The sequence below is a fragment of the Camponotus floridanus genome, unplaced genomic scaffold (assembly GCF_003227725.1).
Source record: "Camponotus floridanus strain SB8 unplaced genomic scaffold, Cflo_v7.5 scaffold10, whole genome shotgun sequence".
NCBI lineage: Eukaryota > Metazoa > Arthropoda > Insecta > Hymenoptera > Formicidae > Camponotus > Camponotus floridanus.
The window spans coordinates 2,289,873-2,312,207 of record NW_020229215.1 but is presented as its reverse complement, the minus strand read 5'-3'; the positions used below and the strand labels follow the sequence as shown (position 1 = coordinate 2,312,207).

At 32.7% G+C, this 22,335-nt stretch overlaps 1 protein-coding gene across 1 annotated transcript; it reads left to right on the top strand.

Annotated features, from left to right (window-relative positions):
* Positions 1-2,294: 2,294 nt before the first annotated feature.
* Positions 2,295-21,335, top strand: LOC105257086. Its single transcript, XM_011267462.3, has 6 exons — positions 2,295-2,506; positions 16,220-16,517; positions 16,704-16,748; positions 19,124-19,437; positions 19,747-19,947; positions 20,421-21,335. Exons 2-6 carry the CDS (start codon positions 16,223-16,225, stop codon positions 20,457-20,459), a joined length of 894 nt encoding a protein of 297 aa, XP_011265764.2. The 5' UTR covers positions 2,295-2,506; positions 16,220-16,222; the 3' UTR covers positions 20,460-21,335.
* Positions 21,336-22,335: the final 1,000 nt, after the last annotated feature.

Below are 22,335 nucleotides of genomic sequence, written 5' to 3'. Positions count from 1 at the left end.
GGGAAGATAACCGATCATCTATTCTGTTGCAAAAATGTATCCTGGCTGGGCGATGCTTTTTCGAGGGCACGCTATATGGCGTAGTTGTAGTCAATATAGCTTAAAGACGCTAAGTTTCAGCTCGCCTGCGCAACAAGTATCCGGGAGTCAAAATCGTTATAGCTCGCTCGCTGCGGCTTTTCGCCCTCGAACTGTTTTCGCGGCATTTTACCCCTTAATCCTGGAACCGCAACCGTAAATGAATTTCACAGCTTTCGCCGAGGAAGCTCTGATTACTCAGTGAACAATATGCCATTAATATATTTCAAGCGCGAATTTTTTTCATGTCAATTTATGACAATTATTTTGCACGCTTTTATTTCTGCGATTTCTCTCCTTCTCTCTCTTTCTCTAATGACAGGTGGATTTGACATGTCCGGTTAGTACGATGGCAAGATTAAATAGCCGTCGATTCAATCGCGTCTTTCATTACTTTTTACTCGTCTTTTCAGTCACAAGATTAGGGCGGAAATCTCTTTCCGAAGCGAAAATGGGAAAAGTTCTCAAGCACTTTACCACTTCGAGCTTTCGTCGTTGTCCGTTCGCTTCATTGGCATTTTTTTGCACGGAAGTTCGCGAGCTTGGAACTCCAGTCTTCCTTCTAGCACTTAGCCGGTGGAAAGTTCGTTAATATAATTAAGAAGCCACGAGGAACAAACACATGAGTACAAATTTGATTCTCCTCGTATTCCAAAAGAATATCATCTCAAATTGTACTAAGAAAATTTGGATAAGAACAAATTTATACTTCTTACAATTATCCTTAATTTCTTTATCGCAAATAACTCTTATTTTTTAACAACATTAGATAATAAAAAGTATCTTGAAATTTACAATCTAATAATCTTGTAAATTAAATTTCACATAAAATTATCGAATGTCACATAAATTAAATGTCATATAATGTGTTATCTGATGTCTTAAAATTGTAGAACAATAAGACAAATGATATGTATCTCTCATATTATTCACATTAATCAACATTCAATCGTGGACAATAAAATAGCTCTTAATTGAGAACTCTAAACAAACTTGAAAATTGTAACGAGGCAAATGATCCTTTGAGAATCGCACGATTGATTCTCTTCCAGCATTTTCCGCGGCACGTTACTTAGATTAACAAGGGGATATTACTTCCTGCAAGAGGCAGCGCTCTATGAGTTTCAACGACAATATCACACAATTTTTCCTGCGGCCGATCAGGATACGTGGGCGAAAAAACATTAAGTTTACCGCCCTATGTAACCATGCGAGAGAACTGGCATATAGCCTTTGACATTTCGCATGATATAGTGCTTTTCTAGATCCTGAGGAACTCGTGTAATGGACGTCGCGTTTATTCCCGGACCGTTTATATCCGCGATTGAAACATTTTGATCGTAAGCTTTCCAATTTCTTTGACATGTACTGAATAAAATGCGTCTCGCGAAAGATTGTCTTTTTCCGTCGTTTCTTAAAGTAGAAATTGAAGAAAGACGCGACGCAGGAAGATCGCCTGATTATACGAAGCAAAAACTGTGTCAAGTCACTGACGCAATTTAGAACTTCAGGATCGTGTTTTAAATCTTTGTAGTTGACTATTTTTCATTCATTTATTTCTCACAGTAGTTGCATGTACAAAACTGATAAATGATATTTGCATCTAATTGAAAAATCAGGAAAGACCGAATTATCTCTTTATATTTATTTCCCGAAGGTAAGAAAATATATCTTGATTTTACTCCGGTTTTAAAGATCCAAATAATTCAGACTCGAATCACTCGAATATTCATTTTAATTCCTGCAAATTCAATCCCGCACATACACATACATATCAAGTTTCTAGGATCCTTCGTTATATTTTAAAAAATATTGTAACAAGGTCGATTGACAATTAAATGATCGATTATCAATTGTCTGGCGCGAGGGCCCCCCGATCGACAACTACGTCACTGCCAAGAGGGGTGCAGTTTCCCGGACGTACATTTATAGCATGGTTTTCAGGGGGAAAATTTAGCAGACGCGACGGAAGGGATGGCGGGAGGAATCCTGCGCGAAGGTGGAGTTCCCGAAAAAGAAACGGAAGAAATGCGGAGAGCGTGACGGAGAGAGCGAAACGGAAGAGCGAAAGAGGCGGAGAGGGGGAAGAATGTGACAGATGGTTCGAATGAGGGTGGCAGGGAGAAACGTACGAGAGGGAGGAAGAGAGAGAGAGAGGAAATGGGCCGAACGAGAGCATGAACGGGGCGAGAGAGAGCGAAGCCCCGAAGAGCATCCCCGTTTTCGTGAAAGGAACAGGGACCCCGGCGACGTGGCGGCAGGATCGGCGACGACGACGACGGGGGTGGCGGAGGGAGGGAAGCGGGTGCCGCCGCGGGGGTGGGTTTCGTACGGCCAAGGCAGTGGGGCCGCGGACAGTCGCCTCGACGCTACCACCTCTCTCAGTCGCTTCTCGGTTTCCGGACACGGCGGACAGGCACACAGGCAGGTTAGTGAATCCAATTCTCGTTCATTCACCAGCCAGCCAACGCGCATCGTCTCTCCGTCCCTTTTTACACACCCTCTTGCTCTTTCACCCTCCGGCACGTCACCCTCGTATAATCGCCACACACCACGGTTATACTCGTGTTTCACGTGTCGTTTCTGCTGTCGACGACCGCGATTTTTTTCCCGACTTTTGCATATGGTGAAGGCGAATTGGTATGTACTATATTAGGGTTGATATTAGAGATAGTTTCTCGAACAGAGAGAGACCGCGCGAGCCGAAGGGAGCTACTACTAGAACTAGCAAGCGATCCGCGATGCACCCAATGTCGCTGTCGGAATGTCATAACTGACATGAGCGCGTTTCGCGCCGCGCGCTCGTCGCCGATTGATGAGAATTAGGCGTACGCGCTTCTCCCCGTGACGCACAACCTGTTATGCCATCGTTGCAGCATAGGCGATGATGCTCGGGGAAGGGTACCGGGATCCTGAAGCGACGAGGAGGCACGTAATTGTGTCTAATGAGGCTGTCGGAATTAGAGCGGGAGAATTAGAACAGAGACGTAGTCCGCGGAACGCGAAATATGTCGCGCGAGAGAACGAATAACGGATGATAGATATGACTTCTTGACAGATTAGATGATAAATTAGAAAATAGATAAGTTTTCAAGCAAATGTAAAATTTCATTTAACATACTTAATTATTGGTTTCTACGTAAAGATAATGATTTTTAAAAATAGTTTTAAATGAATATTTCGATTAATTATTATAATCATTAATTTAAAAAAATATATATATTTTGAAAATAATATATATATTTTGAAAATAACATTATACAAAAAATATTCATTATCTCGAGTAAAAAAATACTCCGATCAAAAATATAGATCGAAAAATCGATTCTGTCAAAGCTATAAAAATAATTTTCGATTTTAATAAAGTAAAAGAGTAACTTGCTTGCTTTTAATTTTCACGCAATGTGAAAATAAAAGATTATCTTCTCTATTCTACTTCTGATCGTATTTACAAAAAAATAAAGAGAAAAATGTTCTATTTTTTTTTAATTTTATTTTTCTTTTATTCATTTGAACGATATCAATTTCGTATTCTTGGATTCCTTCGAATCATCTCACAAACTTGGAGAAGAGAGATTTGCTGATATAAATCTTATGTATCTTTTTATATAGAATATTTTCCGCAAATATCTGAATAAAAATATACAAGATAATCCTTCGCCTTTATATTGCATGTGACAAATAGAGTCAAGAAAGTCATTTGCTTTATTATTATATACTTTAAGACTATTTCTGACAGATTTGACTTTTCAGTCTATATTCCTAACTTGTTCAACTTATATTAGTACTATATCTACTCTTTATAGATTATAAACTTTTTTAATATCCTGTGTAAATGTATATAATACTCGTATAGATATATTTTATAATAAAAAATACAGAACAAAGTACATATAAGAAGCGATAACGTAATTGAATTAAAAAGAGATCGCTTTGCTACGGTTTTACTTTAGAAAATTGCAAATAAAATTTAAAAACGTTAAAGAACTTAATCATGTTTACGTTTCATAATCTGACAGATTTGCTAGAGTTCACGATTAGTTTTCTCGCTCGTTCAGTTAATATAAAGCACGGCACTTCTATAGCTAATAGCCTTGAACGAGAATAGAACATTTTATGATTAACACCGCGAGAGTTACTACGTTCATATATGAATGACCATAAAATCCCTACTGTCCCATTCGGCACGATCAAAAGTAGGTCAGTTCCAAAATTGGAAGCTGTCGATCGCTGAAAAACGTTGGTGCGTTTTTTTTAACATATGACATTTCACGCGCAAGCGACAAAAAAATCTCGCGTCATCCCACCCTGTGTCACATCGTTACCATATCGAAAAAAATATATTTGCAAATTAGCTCGAGAAGCTTTTACTTTTTATTTTTACTCATAAAGGATGCAAAAGGTGCAACGAATCGCATTAGATTCGATTACGCTCCGTGATATACGACTTGCACGATGAGTTTTGCATCTTAATTACATGCTTCGTTGTCAGCCATTAATCATGGCTTAACTTCGATAAAGTGCGTCGACACAACATCGATGTAATGAATAAACACGAGGTAAATACGGTAATATTATCCCTGCGTAGGTGCACGTTAGTCTAATATGATTGACAGCATTTGCAAAATATCACTCGCGCACAAATGTGGTCAATTTTGTATAATCCCTAAATTGTACTACAAATATCGATAACAAATGAAATATATTTGGCGCGATCAATCATAAATGCAATTTAGCAGCGAAATGATTATTACTATAGCAATACGTTACGTTGTTTTTGCAATCAATGATCTATTGTGACAATATATTAATTAAATATGTATTATATTTTTTTTATTTCATATATAAAGAGAAAATTAATAAAAGTTTAATAAAATTATTTTGCCTTAAAATTATTCTTATATTTCATATTTGACAAAATAAAAATTCATATGGACAAATTATAAAGTATACAAAACACATTAAATAAAAAGTGGAATGTTTCACTTAAAAATGCAGGATACTATTATATTATAAATATATTACACGGTATATATATGAATACTCGTGCATTTCATATATTGCACTGCTGTATGTTTGCATGCAACAAATAATCCGGGGCCATACTGTCGGATTTAAATCTCTCACTTGTTGCAACCCTTCCATTTCAACGCGTATGAAAAAGGCTTCGAGAAAAATCATATAATTTCTCTTCCTCTTTCTATCTCGCAAATCGGCTTCGCAATTTTTTGCTATTTCCTTGTCGAAATTCGAATGATTTGTGAACCATGTAACTTCTACCGGAATCACGATTGACATGATGCACTAAGGAGATAGAAAAAAAATTATTACGATGATTTGAGCAACAGGAATCTCTTTATTCTTTAATAATTAAATCGTTCACGCAACTCTCCGTATTTATCGATCATGCTTTAATCTCGGCAATATAAGAAGCGTTGAAGTTTTTATTCAAGCCAGTTTCTGCGAAATGGACTTTATTTGTCAAACATAAACGAATCAATATTAACGAAAGGTCATCAGTCAATGATGCGATGAGAAACAAAAAAGACAGATTTTATGGCAAAAATTTGTCCAGCGACATAAAAAATTCGCATCGCTTTGAATAAAACATAAAATATAAAAGAGAGTTTAGTTTACTATTTTGTTAAAAACTAATAAATAAAATGTTTTAACATAAAAAGAAATTATATATACATATAAATGTATAATATGCATAACGTAATATAAAAATTACAATAAATCTATTAACAGATATTTATTTCCACTTTACAAGAGGCAAAAATATATTCTGGCAATTTTCAAACTTTTCTCTTTATCAGAATCATATGAATTCAAAAATTCTCAAATACACACAATAAGATTTAAAAAATACATAAAAAATAATATAATTTTTTTAAATAAAAAAATAAAAAATTATAAATGGAAACACACAAAGTAACAGAAAAATTAATCGGATACTGCAGGCCTGCGACCGATACTACAGCTGATTTTGTCTACTGCTGTGCCTTCTTCTTTTGTTTCTTTAAGGTTCTAACGGAGATGTAGGATGCTCAAAGAATGATATTGCAAATCGTTGCAAATCGTTTGGCACATATTTTCCCTTTTGCACTTTTCATTCTTTTTAAAATTATTATTATAATTATAATTATTATAAAATTAGAATATTAAAATGAAATACATATTAATGTGTATGTGTGTGTGTGTGTGTGTGTGTGTGTGTGTGTGTGTGTGTGTGTGTGTTGTGTGTGTGTGTGTGTATTAATATGTATTCCATTTTAGTGTTCTAATTTCATAATAATTATAATAATAATAATTTTAATTATTATAATAATTTTAAAAAGAACGAAAAGTATAAGAGAGGGAGTATATTTCTTTGGGAGTATATTTCTTTTAACTCTATAACATAATAATAACAATAATAATAACAATAATAAGTCTCATATAATTACTGTCCTAATTTCAGGAAGGTATTAATTATAAATCATATGGGGGACTTCAACTGTATATTATTCTATACATTATTTCATTCTCTAAAATAAAGATAGGGATATATGTGTGAGGGAGAAAATCAGGCATGTCTATACGCTCATTCGGTCAACAAGTGATAGAGAAACAATCCATCCATGGCAACAGCATTGACGTATATCTGTGTGCAGAGCCCTTACACATTTTTCAGTCTGACAAATAATTGCTAGAAGACAATATTTGCGGACTTGGAAAATAGCGAGCGCAAATGGCTGGAATTCAAACTCGAGTCTTTTGCTTTCCGGGCAACTGCTATAAACTACTAAACTATCCAGTCCTCACACTTAATGCCGCTACATAACACAGTCATATACGATTCCAAAGCGATGTCTTCAATAGATGCAATGCCGATTGCCAGAGATGGACAGATTTTTTAATGGCCGCTTGTTGATCAAGTGAGTGCCAGTGGAGATGCATTGCATGTTGGCTTTTGACTGGTTTTCCGTAAAAAACGGCAAACACAATGCCATAAAGAGACTACATCTCAAGATCCTTCTAATAAATAATAATATCCCCATTATGTCAATGGATCTTGAACGGGCCATGATTGACCTTTAAATAAAACGCTCGAGCGATCTTACGAGCAATTTAGATGCTATAAAACAAAAGAAATAGAGATGAGAATAACTAAAATCAGCCGAAAAGTATTAATCAGTCGCAGGCCTGGACTACAGTAATTAAAGACAACTTGGAAAAATTATTTCATAAATAATTAAATATAAAATTAAAACTAAAATTTTTAATTTATATTTAAGTTTTTATAAAATAACTTAATTAGATTTTAAAATCGTTGCTAAAATAATCTTTTTATAAAAAGCAATTAATATTTATTATATATCATGGAGTAGAAGAATAAACATATCCTTTATTATCTTTTAATTTAATTTAGTCTTACAAATTTTACGCGGAAAATTAATGAAACATAAAACGTTATTCGCTCGCATTTATTATTCGCTTATGTTGCAGGTATTAATTTAGTGCGTTTTTTTTATTACATCGATTTCATCTTTCATCCTATAGAAACTCCAATAAAATTTGCGCAAAAATGTTAAAATGTGAGAACCAAAATGTCGAGAGGTGTGATTGTATTGATGTGCGGGGGCACATGAAGGAGATTTACGATCGAATCATATATTCGCAGCATTTACCGTTATCTCTTTTATATTGACGCGCTGTTTAGCACATTCATCATCCAGGATCATCGCTTCAGGTCGTCAGGAGTCCTTTTATTGCACGCGATGTCGCCTAGATACGGTGAAAAGGCCGCGCATAGATAAAATCAGGCATTATAGAATATTGTCATCTCTTTGCTCCATGAATCATACATATTCCTTTTTAAACTTTTGTCTAATTATGTAAGATTTCATTCCCTCTAAGATTTCCTCTAATCTACTGTTTATTTGCGATCATACGAATGAGAAGAAATACTTAAAAACGATCTATTTTAGCTTTTATCAAAAGTTTATCAAACTTTAATTTAATAGTTAATTAAATAATGTATACATATTCAAGATATTTAGATTAAATATGAATGTAATAAGATTTTTACTGTACATTTAAATTGTAAATTAATTGTAATAATATAATTCACCACTATTAATATTTATAAAAAGTATATATTATATTATATATACTAACTAAAAGAAATCAAACGCGAGAGAATTTCATTATAATTTATCTATAAAACAATCAGCCGCAAGAAATAATCAATCATAAATTTCTATACAATATAAAATATCAAAATCTAGTGTACGCAAATATTAAATGCGCGTTGATTCTTTTCTACCAATTAATCCAGGAAATATTATGATGATTGATTTAAAAATTGTAATATTTATGTATAGATATTGGACCTTTCATTTGACTGTTTTTATAACCAACTCTTTACAAAAATAGAAAAAAATATAAAGAGATAGAAAAATCCTTTGAGCTTCTCAGGCGAATACAGCTTTGTATAACACATCAAAGTGAATTTATCTTGCTCTCATTTTCCAAGATAATGCCCCTATAAGAGCAATTTAGAAATCGGGAATTTCTTTACGGAAAGAATTTTTTGACAAACTGAAATCTTTTATTTTTTCCAGCGTATAATAATCCATTTTTGAAGATATATCCATCATACGTATATAAAATATTCTTTTAATATATTTTTTTAATGTATTTTTTTAATGTAATCGATATTTAAATATATGGAGAATCAAATATTGTGTAATATGTAAAAAAATATGACTAAAGTAAAAAAAGTAGTTCAATAAATTCTTTCGTCGCATGGAATAAAATTATCAGTTTTTTTTAAAATATATTTCTTTACTACATGTATAAAAACCTATAAACCATCAAATCCATTCATACATTTTATGCATTTCATTGAAATATCAATCGGATATATGTATATGTATATGAATGTTTAAATAGAGCAATTTTTGTTTTGTTCCGCAAAATTTTGAATTAAATTCTTAATTATAAAAGTTTCTGATTCGATAAATTTATAATTAATGATTTTATTTGCGTGTGCATACATATAATACGAATTGAACGAATGCAGAATATTGCGAATTACCGTTAAGAGAGCTTTGTGTGTCACGTTTGCGCTAAACGAAGAGTACCAATGAATATATAACAACAAGAAGAACAAGATAGATTGCCTTTAACGCTCGTAGGGGAACAAATACGACGAGCTCGTTGCGTGTGGCTTACGAAGTACTACTTGACTTTAGGCCCTCGCGTTCAGCGAACAGCCTGGAGATAGCCACCTTTGAATTGTCACTGGGAATAATTTGCTTTATACAACTTTGACCATATATATACCGTCAAGAGTTTCCAGGAGAATTCTAAGGCTAACAATTTACCAGTTGAATGGCAAATATTTCTCGCAAGTGCGGTTGCGAATTCGTACATCGCCATAGAAACGATTAATTTCAAATGGATTATGACGGTTCAATGCATGATTCAAATAATAATAGTTTTATTCGCGACAATTTTCGTAATGGTTCCAATGATAAATTGAATTCTCTCAATTGTAAATTAAAAAATCCTAACAATCTGTCTCCGAATATTAAAAATTGATTTATAATAGCCTCTGTATAACACATCGCATCTTGAAATTATATATCCAATAGCTATACATGATTAAATTATTATAATAAATATAAAAGATTATATGGAATATATTGATAGCATGACGGATCTTTCATTTACGCGTCAATTTTCTATTAATCCCTGTATATCCCATTTCACATACTACGCTGAACGCTTACGATATTAATGAATAATTCATTCTGTTCCCTTATGTCTGATCGAGTGCATAGAGATAAGAGATGCCGTTTTCCTGGCCTTGCAGCATTGAAATGACAGTGCCTTTGAGATATCTATTGCGGTTTCTTATTGTTTCATGTATGTCGCAAGTATATATTCCACTGTTTCTCGATTAAATGCGTTGCAAATAAACAGCACATGTGATGTGCATCGCTATTCTAGTAGAAATTTCCACGTAAAATGATTTAATCCGACATTTCCACGCGCAACATTAGATTGGGCTTAATTACGTATTTACCAGGATTTAAATAATAACGCTGTAAATTATAGAGAATGAGAACATTGATTATATAATACCATATATGTTGTACGTTTTACATGATTTTTTCATTATTCGAAAATAAAAAAAAAAATACGCGATTATAAAACAAGATATTATATTTCTATTTTTCTCTTTTATCTTTTAAAATTAAAATAATTTAACTATTAATGATATGAATATATTTAACAAATCAATATGTTTCATGTGTGAAATATGCAACGTTAAGAATTCAAGTTTTTCCTCCACTGAGAGATATAAAAATTATAAAGTATACTGTAAAATAAAATAGATAATACTGACAACAAGTGAAGAAGTAGACACACTAACTTTAAGTGCTTTTCCAAGAGAAATTCCGAGCGTAAAAGTTTTGCCATTGGCAATTTCATTTTCTCTAAAGCGGCTACTATGAGTTCCGATAAAGCTCGAACAGTCATTTCGGACAGTAATTGCCACGGTCTGTTGACCAAAGACGATCCTGAATGAATCGTCTGAATGAAGGATCGATTCTCCGGAGTAAATAAAAGTACCGCAATATTCCCGCCCTCGCGCGCTTATCCCTCGTCAAGATGTCAGCCAATTTCCGTTCACGCGGAATGAAAGTCGAGAGGTACCTGCAAACTTACCAAAATTCGTGTCTTATCTTCCAATATCGTGAAATAATTAAGGCGCGATATTGTGAGAAAAATTCTATTTCTAGATTAAAATAAAAAAATTAATTAATCAACAAAAGACTAAAAAGAATTCTAAACAAAATATTGCATAAGCTGTTAGTTTCGCAAAGAATAAATAAATCTATACGTAATTAGCGCTCTTTTTTTCGCGACCTAATTTAAACGGAGCAAATGTCGTAGCCAGCTGTCGTCGACAAATAAGACCGAGAATATCGCGCGGGCGGATTTACAGCAGCTACACTTCAATTATATACATGCCCAGCTCCGAGCATATTTGTTCATGCTGTATTGAGGGAACAGTGATGCAAGGTGCATTAAAGTGGTTTATATATATATATATATATATATATATATATATATATATATATATATATATATATACATCGTTTATCGCAAAATCCGGAATTTTTCCAGAGAACTACATTTTTATTCATGGCAACGTCACTTTTCACAAACAGCACATTTCCGCTCTACAAATGTAATTTTATATGCAATGGTCGTGAGTGTGTGTGTGTGTGTATGTGTAAGTGAGAACTTGTTTCCATTCAAAATTAATTGCTCTCGAGTGGAGAAATGCATTTTCTCTGTAAAATTCAAAGTAAGCATAATATTCGAATTAGATATCGTTAAAAACTTTAATATAATCTTATAATATTAACATTCAATTATTCTTATTTATTTTAATACAACTATTTACTATATAAAAGAATACTAATAACGTAGAACGAATTTATCCGAAAATTTATAAAGATTATGCGTTTCATAAAATAAAAAGAAATAAGAATTTTATAAAAAGAAATGTCAAATGATATCGAGCAAGGAATCATACTGCAAATCCATAATTCTAGAAACATGATATCGATATTATTTTCGTGCTTATATGCGAGATTTCCATTTCTGTGAAGCATGATTGAAAACTGCGGAAGTACTTTATTATATTATTCAAAGAATCGATCTTCCGCGAACAGTCGTGTTTCCAGAAATAGTTTCCAGATACTGGAATTTTTCACGAGTTCGTTACTTTGTTGCAATTTTACACCTCTCGCGAAAAGTTATTCCTATCGATTGATCTTTTCGATTCTCTCATAAATCTTCGACAAAGTAACTGTCTATAAAATTGCAAGAATTGAATTGATGACGATGCAGGTGCGAAGCTTGAATATTCATAGACCATTCTCCGATATACATGCTGGTCCTTCGGAATATATTTATGAAAACACATGTTGCTCGACCTCGGCTACGACAGTTTAATAATAAATCATGATGTCGAATCTCTGCCACAGGAACTCGAATATATATTTGTCATATCGAATAAAGCAATTGTTCTCGTAACAATTTAAATATTAGCAATGCGGAAACATGCGTTTAGTATAACGGAATAATCTTTCAAAAAGAAATATCTATATCATAAAAAAAAATTCTAAATAAAATTTCTAATATCTAAAAACTTGTATTATACTTTATAAATAAAATAAGCTAGAAAATTTCCTGCATAATAAAATATTGAACACGTAAAGACATCCATATTTTTGCAAAAGGACACATTTAAAACTTTATTTAACATATCTGCATATATTTAATTCTGTATTTTATTTCATTCATATAATTGTCTCATGATAATATATTATTAAAAGCTCATACGCGTAATTTGTTAGATTTATGTACCCGCAAATCTTCGTAATGTAATTATTTTGATATTATGTAATTATTTCCATGTTATTATTATTACTCTTTAATAATTAATCGCAATAATTATTGCTTTCATCTTATCTTTTATGCAGTTTTGTCATAAAAAGTGCAATCGTATATGAGGCATTACAATCTAATGATAATGAAAGCACGCGTCATTCTGATAAAAAGCGTCACAAATCCTAATAAGTAAAATCCGATAATACACATAGCAGTATATCTTGTACGTTGCTATATATACACATTTATTGATGAGGAATATCACTGATAATAAAGAGGTAAATTTCGTGTGTTATGAATATAAATGCGAAATAATACAAACACACACATATACACTCACACAAGATCTCTCCGCAAAAATGCAATAACATTCACTAATCCGTTCAGGAATTTGCATTTTAATTCCGCTGCACGTGCATATGTGGTCACGTAAACGTAAAATACATATACATGTGCTAAACCGTATAATACTAAGAAAAAAAAAAAATTCTCGTTTATTCCCGACATCTTGCAAAATAATTAATTATTAAATTATTCTTCATCAATTAATTATTATATTAAATTATTCTTCATCAATTAATTATTATATTAAATTATTCTTCATCAATTAATTATTATATTAAATTATTCTTCATCAATTAATTATTATATTAAATTATTCTTCATCAATTAATTAATATATTAACTATGCAAAATATATCATTGTAATATAAGATTATGCTGTTATGACGATTAAACTTGAGACTAAATATAAAACAAAATTGACAATTTGACCCGAATTCCAGTTCAATAGTTCTCTTCGAAGTTCATTCGACATCGACTGATCGCACACAAATACTGTAATTCACTGTAATATATCATATCATAATCCATACATTTATACATATCTATGAATATATATTTGTACACCTACACCAGTCACCGATAGTTTATTACAGACGGTTTTAAATAATATGTATCACATAATAAAGGAAAAAAGAGAAGAGAGAAAAATGGAGAAATATCTGAGAAAAATTTATTCGCTCTCAAAAAGTAAAAGAAATATTGCATCCTTTATATTCTTTATAATCTACGTAATCGCGCAGAAAAGATTCAAAAGAATATCATATATTATATTTCGCAGATTATTTAATGCCAAAACGCTAGAAATGAGGGGCGGTTAGGTTCATTTTTATTCTTCGAATAACGAAAGCTATCATTTTTATTCTTCGAATAATTTATTTCATTTATTTAATTCATTTTATTCTTCGAATAACGAAAGCTATCATTTTTATTCTTCGAATAACGAAAGCTTTATGACGCGATTGATATCCCAAAATACTAGCTTTTCGCAGTGGAACAATGAAAGCTTCCGCGGCAGCGAACCGTTTCCGCCGTTTCCATACTTTCCATCGCATCGATGCGCATTCCGTTATGCTTTACCGGATTGCATCCTACGATCAGCCGGCCGATGAAACGAATCAATGACGTGATGCGCGATTAAAATACCGTCGAGGTGCATCTCGCAAAGCTAATTATTCCTAATTGGATTTCGTACTTCCACCCACACAAGCGTGTTTCATTCAATATTCCTATACATCGAAACTAGCCTATCAATTTTGCTGAAACCACGAAAAGCTATGTTATTGCAGCTTAATTAATCAATAACGACTGTATTATATAATTATATAGGCAAAACGAAATATATTTGTGTAATTATATTATAATATTGTATTATAATATTGTATTAAAAAACAAAATTTCGAAATATATATCTCATAGGCTATATAATAATTAGATGTAAGATCCTTGATTTCACATATAATAATGCGAAATATCGACGCCACGAAACGTAACATTTAATTTCCAATATTTGAGAAAAATAATTCCCGTACAAGGGAATTACAAGCGATCTCACGTGTGCTATAATTATCAGACTGAAGAAAAATGAGCGAAAGAAAAAGGCAATCCTTCACATTCAACGTCAAAGTTTCCTAGAACAAGTAATCCTTTTTTCGCAAGAATTGCCCCGGCAAGAGCCGAGCAATGTATCAGTCGAAGAAGTTAATCGGTACAAGAGCAAGGATCGTTCGTGTCGAGTGCTCCCGATATTTTCCGCAATTTGTAAAATTAAGAGCTTTCTTAAGCGATCCGAAAAAGTTTCGAAAATTCCAGAGATGCAATCAAATCGGAAACTTGGTCCTCTAACTCGATTCATCGATGTCACTCGAAAAACAGGAGATTGACGGTAGGTCGCGCAGTCTCTATTTGATTGAAATAGATGTCATCGAATTTTCGATAGGGTACAAATTCTCGAGGACGAGCGCCATTAGTATACTTCAGCCTTCTCGAATTCATGGTTCACCACTCGACACGCGCTAGTACTTAATTAATGCAGATTACGATCGTGGCGCAAACAGCTTGTTGCTCTGCGCGCAATCAACCTATGCATCCCCGATAAAAGCACTCGATTTTGTATGATTAAATTTGTTTAAATTGTAAGAAATCGATATGAAAATCATGGAAACGTCAAATCATCAAAGAAAAAATCGTTCTTTCGTCACGGTTCAATTCATGATCCATATATAAAATGGAACAGTATAAAATAATGTCAGAGGAATATGAAATAATATTAGGATTATATAAAAATAATAATAAAATGTTCCTCGTTATTGTAACAATAACGGGTACTTTTTTTAGCACCAATCAATATTTAATAATTATTTTTAATTCAATCACAAACATTATTTTAATAAAAATATCCGTTCATAAAAGACATAAATCTATTAATGCAATAAAAATATATAAAAAATCTATTATATTCTATATTATTTCCAATCATTTATACATTGCAAACTTTTTATATTTTATATACTAGATTAATTCAAGTTGATTGAAAAGTCGAATCCGATAATCGCTCGAGATTCACAATGCGTATCCGTAAAACTGCATTTTAACGATTTTGAGAAATTGTATAAAAGTAGCTTCGAGGTAACAACCATGTATATTGATAAAGTGCATCGAAATATATATATTTCTTTTTTGGGTCGTATATCTGGCATGGTATATTGCTAAGTTTCGAGATTTTTTATTTGTTGGGCACGCTTAGCTGAATTTGCCGTTGGCAGCAGAAAGCATTTCGACAGTTCGCCGAGTCAACAATATATTGCTCCATACAATTTTACGTCGCTGGGTTTTATTCTTATTTGCAAATATACGTTATACATCGTTACTTATGAATGAGTTAGAGATTGTAAAATATCACGTCGATTTTACACGACTTTTTAAACTCAACGAGTGAAATGTGCACACGCAAGCTGACATAAAAGCACGATATTTTATGATTGAAATTTACGCCTGAATAAATCCGAGGACTTAAGAATTTTAGAAACTTGCTTTATGACTCTTTTTTTTTTTACGCGACATCATAAAATCCACGCTCCCTTTCTTTCACACCCCTCAGAGGCAAAAACAGAATGAAATATTAAAGCCAAGATCCCAGACTTTTTGCTGTTTTAATTTAATTTAATCCTTATCGTTACTTCTACACCGTGTTAGAAAAGAATTCCCTCGTGAAATCAAATTTAGAAAAGTAACTTTTGAAAAAAAAAAAAATATAAGAAGCTTCTCTCTGCCTCCCTTTCTTCGATTATCTTAATATAGTGTCTATGACGATTCGATTTTGACTTGATGATTTTAGAAAATGCGCTCCGCAGCGGTGTGCATCGCCTTCGTCCTGACGTGCACGAGCGGGTCGCTTGTCGCAGGTATACGATTCATCGATCCGCAGCCGGGAAGTAACGGTGACATCGGCGACAAACGACTGGGCCTGAGCGAGCCGACGTGCGACGAGCTGCGAGCCATGTGGAGGTACACCAAGAGACAGAGCAGAGCCGCTAAAACCACCAACGGATATTCGATGTACTCGTACAATCCCAATATATGGCCGCGCACCGCGCTTCCCGATCGCACTAAATTTTCTAGAGGATACACGCGAGGTGAGGATACACCTTATGCGCTTCTTTCACGCCTTAGCCGCAACCGTACCTACGCCAAGTCTTCCTGAAAGCTCGGAAATTCGCTTTTGCCGTCCCCCGCATGGATAGATGTAATTTTCCCCCTTTTAACGCACGAGAAACTAGAGAATTCGCAAAAATTAAAAACAACTAATTGGCCTTACGCAGATGTTGTCGCGCCTACACGACTGAAATTCCGGGAAGAATTGGAAGGTAAGCAAACTTACTTTGTATAATTTTCTTTCCGACTGCGTGTACTTACTTAGTAAATTAAATTACGCGTGCGAGGGATTTAAATAGAATTTCAATCCGCTTTCAATTTGATTGTCGCTCTTGAAATTTCATTGTAAAAAATACTAAATATGTCTGACAGTACGCACCCAGTCGAACCGAATTTTATCTCCCTTTTAAACGGTAATAACACGCGAACTCTCTCCCAATGTATCTTCTTCGGCGTATCGCAGACAGGACGGGGATAACGAGAAGAACGTGTGCATTTTATCGATTTTGTGCGTTTTATCGAGTAGCGCATCACAGCCCATGAGAGTTGCTGAGAGAACCTGCACAGCCGGGCAGGATGCAATACCATCTTGCAAATACGCGACGCACATGTGGGTCAAGCGCACCACTTTACGCGCCGGCACTTACGTTAACGAGTACACATGATTCAGACTAATTATCGGGGATATATGCTGGCTATCTATCGCTTCGTAAAACGCTCGCAAGCGAATCAAGGGCTTTGTTCGCATCTAAATTTAATCGCGCGGAGCGGACGCGCAATTAACAGGCAGCATTTGAATTATTTAATTTCCCCCCCTCGCGCGGGTCTTAATTAAATGAGAGCCAATTTGATCCCTTTTGCTTCCGCGAATCTGCAAGAAACTCCTTATTCGAGATATGAGTTTTCTTTTCTTCAAAAGAAAAAGAATTTTTTTTTTCAATTTATTAATTTTACAATGATGCGACGTCTCTCATTTAATAAGTATGTACACAGAAAAAAGGACATTCTTTTTGAAAATATATTTAGTTTAAAGAAAAATATAATTGCTTGAATAATTGCTTACTCGAAACCATTTTATATAATTCAATCAAAAAAATTATATACTTATGATTTGAAATTTAATTTTCTTGAATGGAAAAGAAACAATATTACATAGATAGAAAATAACATTTTTAAATCAAAGATTATAATTTTCTTAAAGAATTAAATAATTATATATTCTTGAGGTGATAATTGCAATGTTAAAATAAGACTATAATATTGTTAAAATTTAAAATTATTAAATTCTTCTAAGAAGATTATAAATTGTTGCGTATATACGAAACAATAAACGCATTAGTTTAAGTATATAAGTTTTGATTTGGCATTTTTTTTCTGTGTATTTAATATTTATTGTTTCTAGGTCGATTGTATTATAGTTAATTAAACTAGTAATTATTAATTAGATCTCCTCTGTACATTTTTATGTAATATAAATAGATGGTAATGTAGTCTTTAGAAAATTAATTAGACTACAATTAAAGTTAATCGATTTTGCTGAGATAAAATTAGTTTATTATTTATCTTGATGATTGCGTACACATCATAAGTCATTAACGAATTGAACTCATTTATAAACATTTTTTTAAGTCTCTAACTTTTTGCGTTACTTGTGCTGCTTTTGCGATACTTATTTTTCGCGATTTCATAAATTAAAATTGCTGATCAAACAAGAATTTAGTATCAATAGACGCTTTACTTTCGAATCTAATCGAGCACTTGTGTATACATGTCTAGTTAGAGAGATTAATTATCGTGTTTAAACACCGATATAGCCTTTCAATCGTATCTCCCAATATAATCGCAGATGGTTAGCGAATAGTTAGCTGATGATGCGCAAAAAACAACCATCGAACTTCTTTGGTATCGTAATTTTGTTAAGGCTCGATCTACACAGCGCTATAATGCCACTGGCCACGAAATTCGCGGCGGCTTCACCCACGCAAAATGTCAGCAACCCTTTTCAAACCCTTTACAACCATCGAGGTGTAATATACACGCTTCTTGACCTGATGTCACTCATTTCCGCCCACGCAGAGAATGTCTATAATCTCAATTATTTCAAACTCTCGCGATATGCTATGCCACGAATGACTGTTATCCCAAAACTGTGTCAGTTGTTAATTTAAAATAATTAATAACGTGTAATTAATTATTCTAAAATACATTAATTTTCTTTTTACGCAGAAATCGATCCTACAAACATTAATTAATCAAGAGATTATACTTATTCTAATCTCTCCCTCGAAAAAGGAAAAAGGTTGCAAAGAGATTCATTATTTATATTTAAAATTCATTATTTATATTTAAAAATCACATTAAATTTATACATGTAATAGAACGTGGAATTAAAGGAAGATCGAAGTATTCTTTCCCCTCTATTTTCTAATCGATCCTTCACTTCATAAAATGTTGAGTTCACGAATATTTCCGCGGCCAGCAGTCTTCTTTCGCGTTTGTGTTGCAAGGTGGTATTTTAAGAGGAAAATTAACGTAGAAAGAGATTAAAGGGTGAGTTAAAAGAATGAGGAATTCATTAAAATTGTAGGGAGACACGGTGGACGACCGCGCAGCCGAGCCGCCGGGGGTGCGCCGATTTACGGGAGGATGGTGCATAAAGCCCCGGCAGGGAGCACATGGCGAAGCGGGATGCGAGGACCCTCGCGCGTAAAAGCCATGGAGGAACTGACGCGACAATACGGAATCGTGAATAAGGGGCCGTATTCGCCGAATAATAATCGCCCTGTCAATAGCTTCCGTTTCGCCGGCGGTCTTTCGCCTCCAAAAACGCAGGTCCCTCAATCTGGCAGTTTCGAAGAGCTCAAAGATCTCATCAAGGCCGAAAGAGCACGCGAGTTACAGGTCGGTTCCCGATTCGTTAATCTCTCAAATCAATCTCGTTACGATACAGTATAAAAATTTGCATGGTGTTATTATTAATTCATGAACACTAGCTTAAACCATTGTCTTGTGTACTGTGGACACGAGATCGTTTATATTAATTGATTGTAAAAAATATCGAAAAACAAAAGAGAAAAATTTTCAACAATATTACATTTTTTCCTAAATTTTATTTTATATTGATATTTAATTATATTATTATATTGATATTTAAAAATTTATTTTTGAAATATGTCTTTATAAGAATCATCTAAATAATGATTACTTTAGAAGCAACATATAATCGAAGAGATGGAGAAAGTTGCCACATTTAAAGGAAAAGACCGATTAAACGAAGAACAAGAACCGAGTAGGCAACAATCACGAAAGCAATTCTCCTATCATCCCACATTCTTAGAAATGATGACACCAAAGGTCAATTATGATTACAATTCGCGACGTTACACGCCCAATATCAGTCGGGCTTGGTCGGTAAGTTCTTTGTTCTATAAAAAGTTCTATAAAAATTAACGATGACAATTTTTCAGATTCCACAATTTTCTATTTATCTTCAATCTAATTTCAGTCTAACTACAGTCATTCTATTTTAATTTACATCTTAAAATTATATTTTGCTCGAGGTTCTTCGAGAATTGTGTATTATATATTATATAATGCATCTATATTTTATATATTTTATTTACGTGAACACTTATTACATTTTATAATTATTAATTATTACATATTATAATATTTTATATATTTATTACATATTATAATTATTAATTATAATATGTAATAAATATATAAAATATTATAATATGTAATAATTAATATAATACTTATCACATATTATAATTATTAATTATTACATATTATAATATTTTATATTTGTGATTTTTCTTGTATATTCTTTAAAATTAATTATTTGCATATTCAACATATCTTGTATATTTTTTTCACAGAGGAGCGAGCCCCTCTCGCGAGAATACATGTCACCTTAGTATGCTGCGAATTGTTGCAAAGGAACGGTACAAATCCGAAAACTGCCGCATGCATACTAGTGTTTGTGACTCTACGACGCAATTGTATCCAGTTGTGGTCTATCATAGCGAAGCTGCAATTGCAAGAGTAAAAGACAACGCTCACTTCGAAGATCACGTGCATTCTGAAGATCTGGATATCTGCGCGAACTTTTAAGTCTTTGTGTCAACAATAAGTAAGTGCAGATAAAGGTGCATTTTAACCCAATCAATCGAGTTTCTTTATCATGAAACTTTCTCAGCGAAAAGCACGGTTCTCCATCGTACTAAGAATCTTAAATCCGAGCAAATTTTATGGGAAAGCGTAAAATAAATATTGAAAGAAGATTTGAAGAGTAGGACTTATTGGGTTAAAAGCGCCAAAGCTATTCTTCTTGAATATATCAGAATATCGCATGCATATCTCTAATGCAGATAGAATTAAAAATATGCATGAGATAAAACAATTTATTTACATATCGGATCGGACTTTGATTGAAGATATATGCATGCATTTTTTCGATGCTTCCTATATTTGTGCAGTCCGATTTCGCAACGGCATTGAAGCGAGTAATTTGACATAATGCACATTTTCATAGATTTCATAGATTTTAAAATTTCTCTGCATTTGAAGTTTTTTTAAAACATCCAACGTAGGAAGAAAAGAGAATAATTATATTGAATTTATTAAATCTATACAGAATAAAACTACACAATGTTTGATCTTAAAGAAACTTAACATAAAGCAAACTTCTTTTCGTTTTATCTCGCGATAATTTAAAGGAAAAGCTATAAATTTTTAAATCGAATATAAAACTGTCTTGAAATCTCGAATACATTAAAGATATTATACATTTTTTCGCGGTCATACAAAAGTACAATATTTAATTTAAATGAATTTAACTTCATAGAAAAATGGAACATTTTCCATGGAGATTTGTTTCTGTTAAAAAAAATAGTTCTTTTATCTTTTTTTATTAAAAAGGTCTCTAAAAATATTAAATCAAATTTTTTCCCCTCAAAAGTATGTCGTAGATACCAGAAAATTGTCAAATACTTCGCGAAAATGCAATTCAATGCAGTTGCATGGATTGGGTCATATTGCAGCTTTCACGTGCAGAATTTTAACATTATTTCGCAGAACGTCACCTAAATATCGTATCAGCTTAATATTAATAATTAATATTATCAAATGAAAATTATGAACACGATAACAATCATTCTATATATTCAGCCTAAATATAATACATTGTCATATATGACAATATATTTTATAATGTTGCTTATATATATTAATTGATTTTTTCAACATCATGTCATATTATTCATTGTTATATCATTACAAATTCCAAAATGTTATTAAAAATGGTCATTAAATAATTTACATAAATCTAAAAAACAGTTTAAAAAATTGATTCTTTTATCGTAGCTTAATTTTTTCGAAATTATTGTTTCACTATTCGTTATTATCTGAAAAAAATATGGATCAATTAAAATATAGCAATTAAAATATAGCAAAATATTCTTCAAGATATTTGCACGTGAATGTTTGCAGTTGTGCCAAATAGAAAATATTACATCCTGGCTTCCTCCAATATTTAAAAATACTTGGACAATAAACTAGTAAGACTTATATCTCTAACAAATTTTGACATTGTACATTAACTTAATGTAAGAGAGAAACTCTAGTATATTCTTCGATAATCCATCAAAGTGCACTACGCTGTGCCAATGTATATTGAAAATGAAAGACAATAATTACTCTTAAGAAAAGGTTTGTGCGTACAATAATTCTGTGTTCTTAATACGAAACTATATACGCCTATATTGCGGTAAAAAAAAACAAACAAAAAAAGGG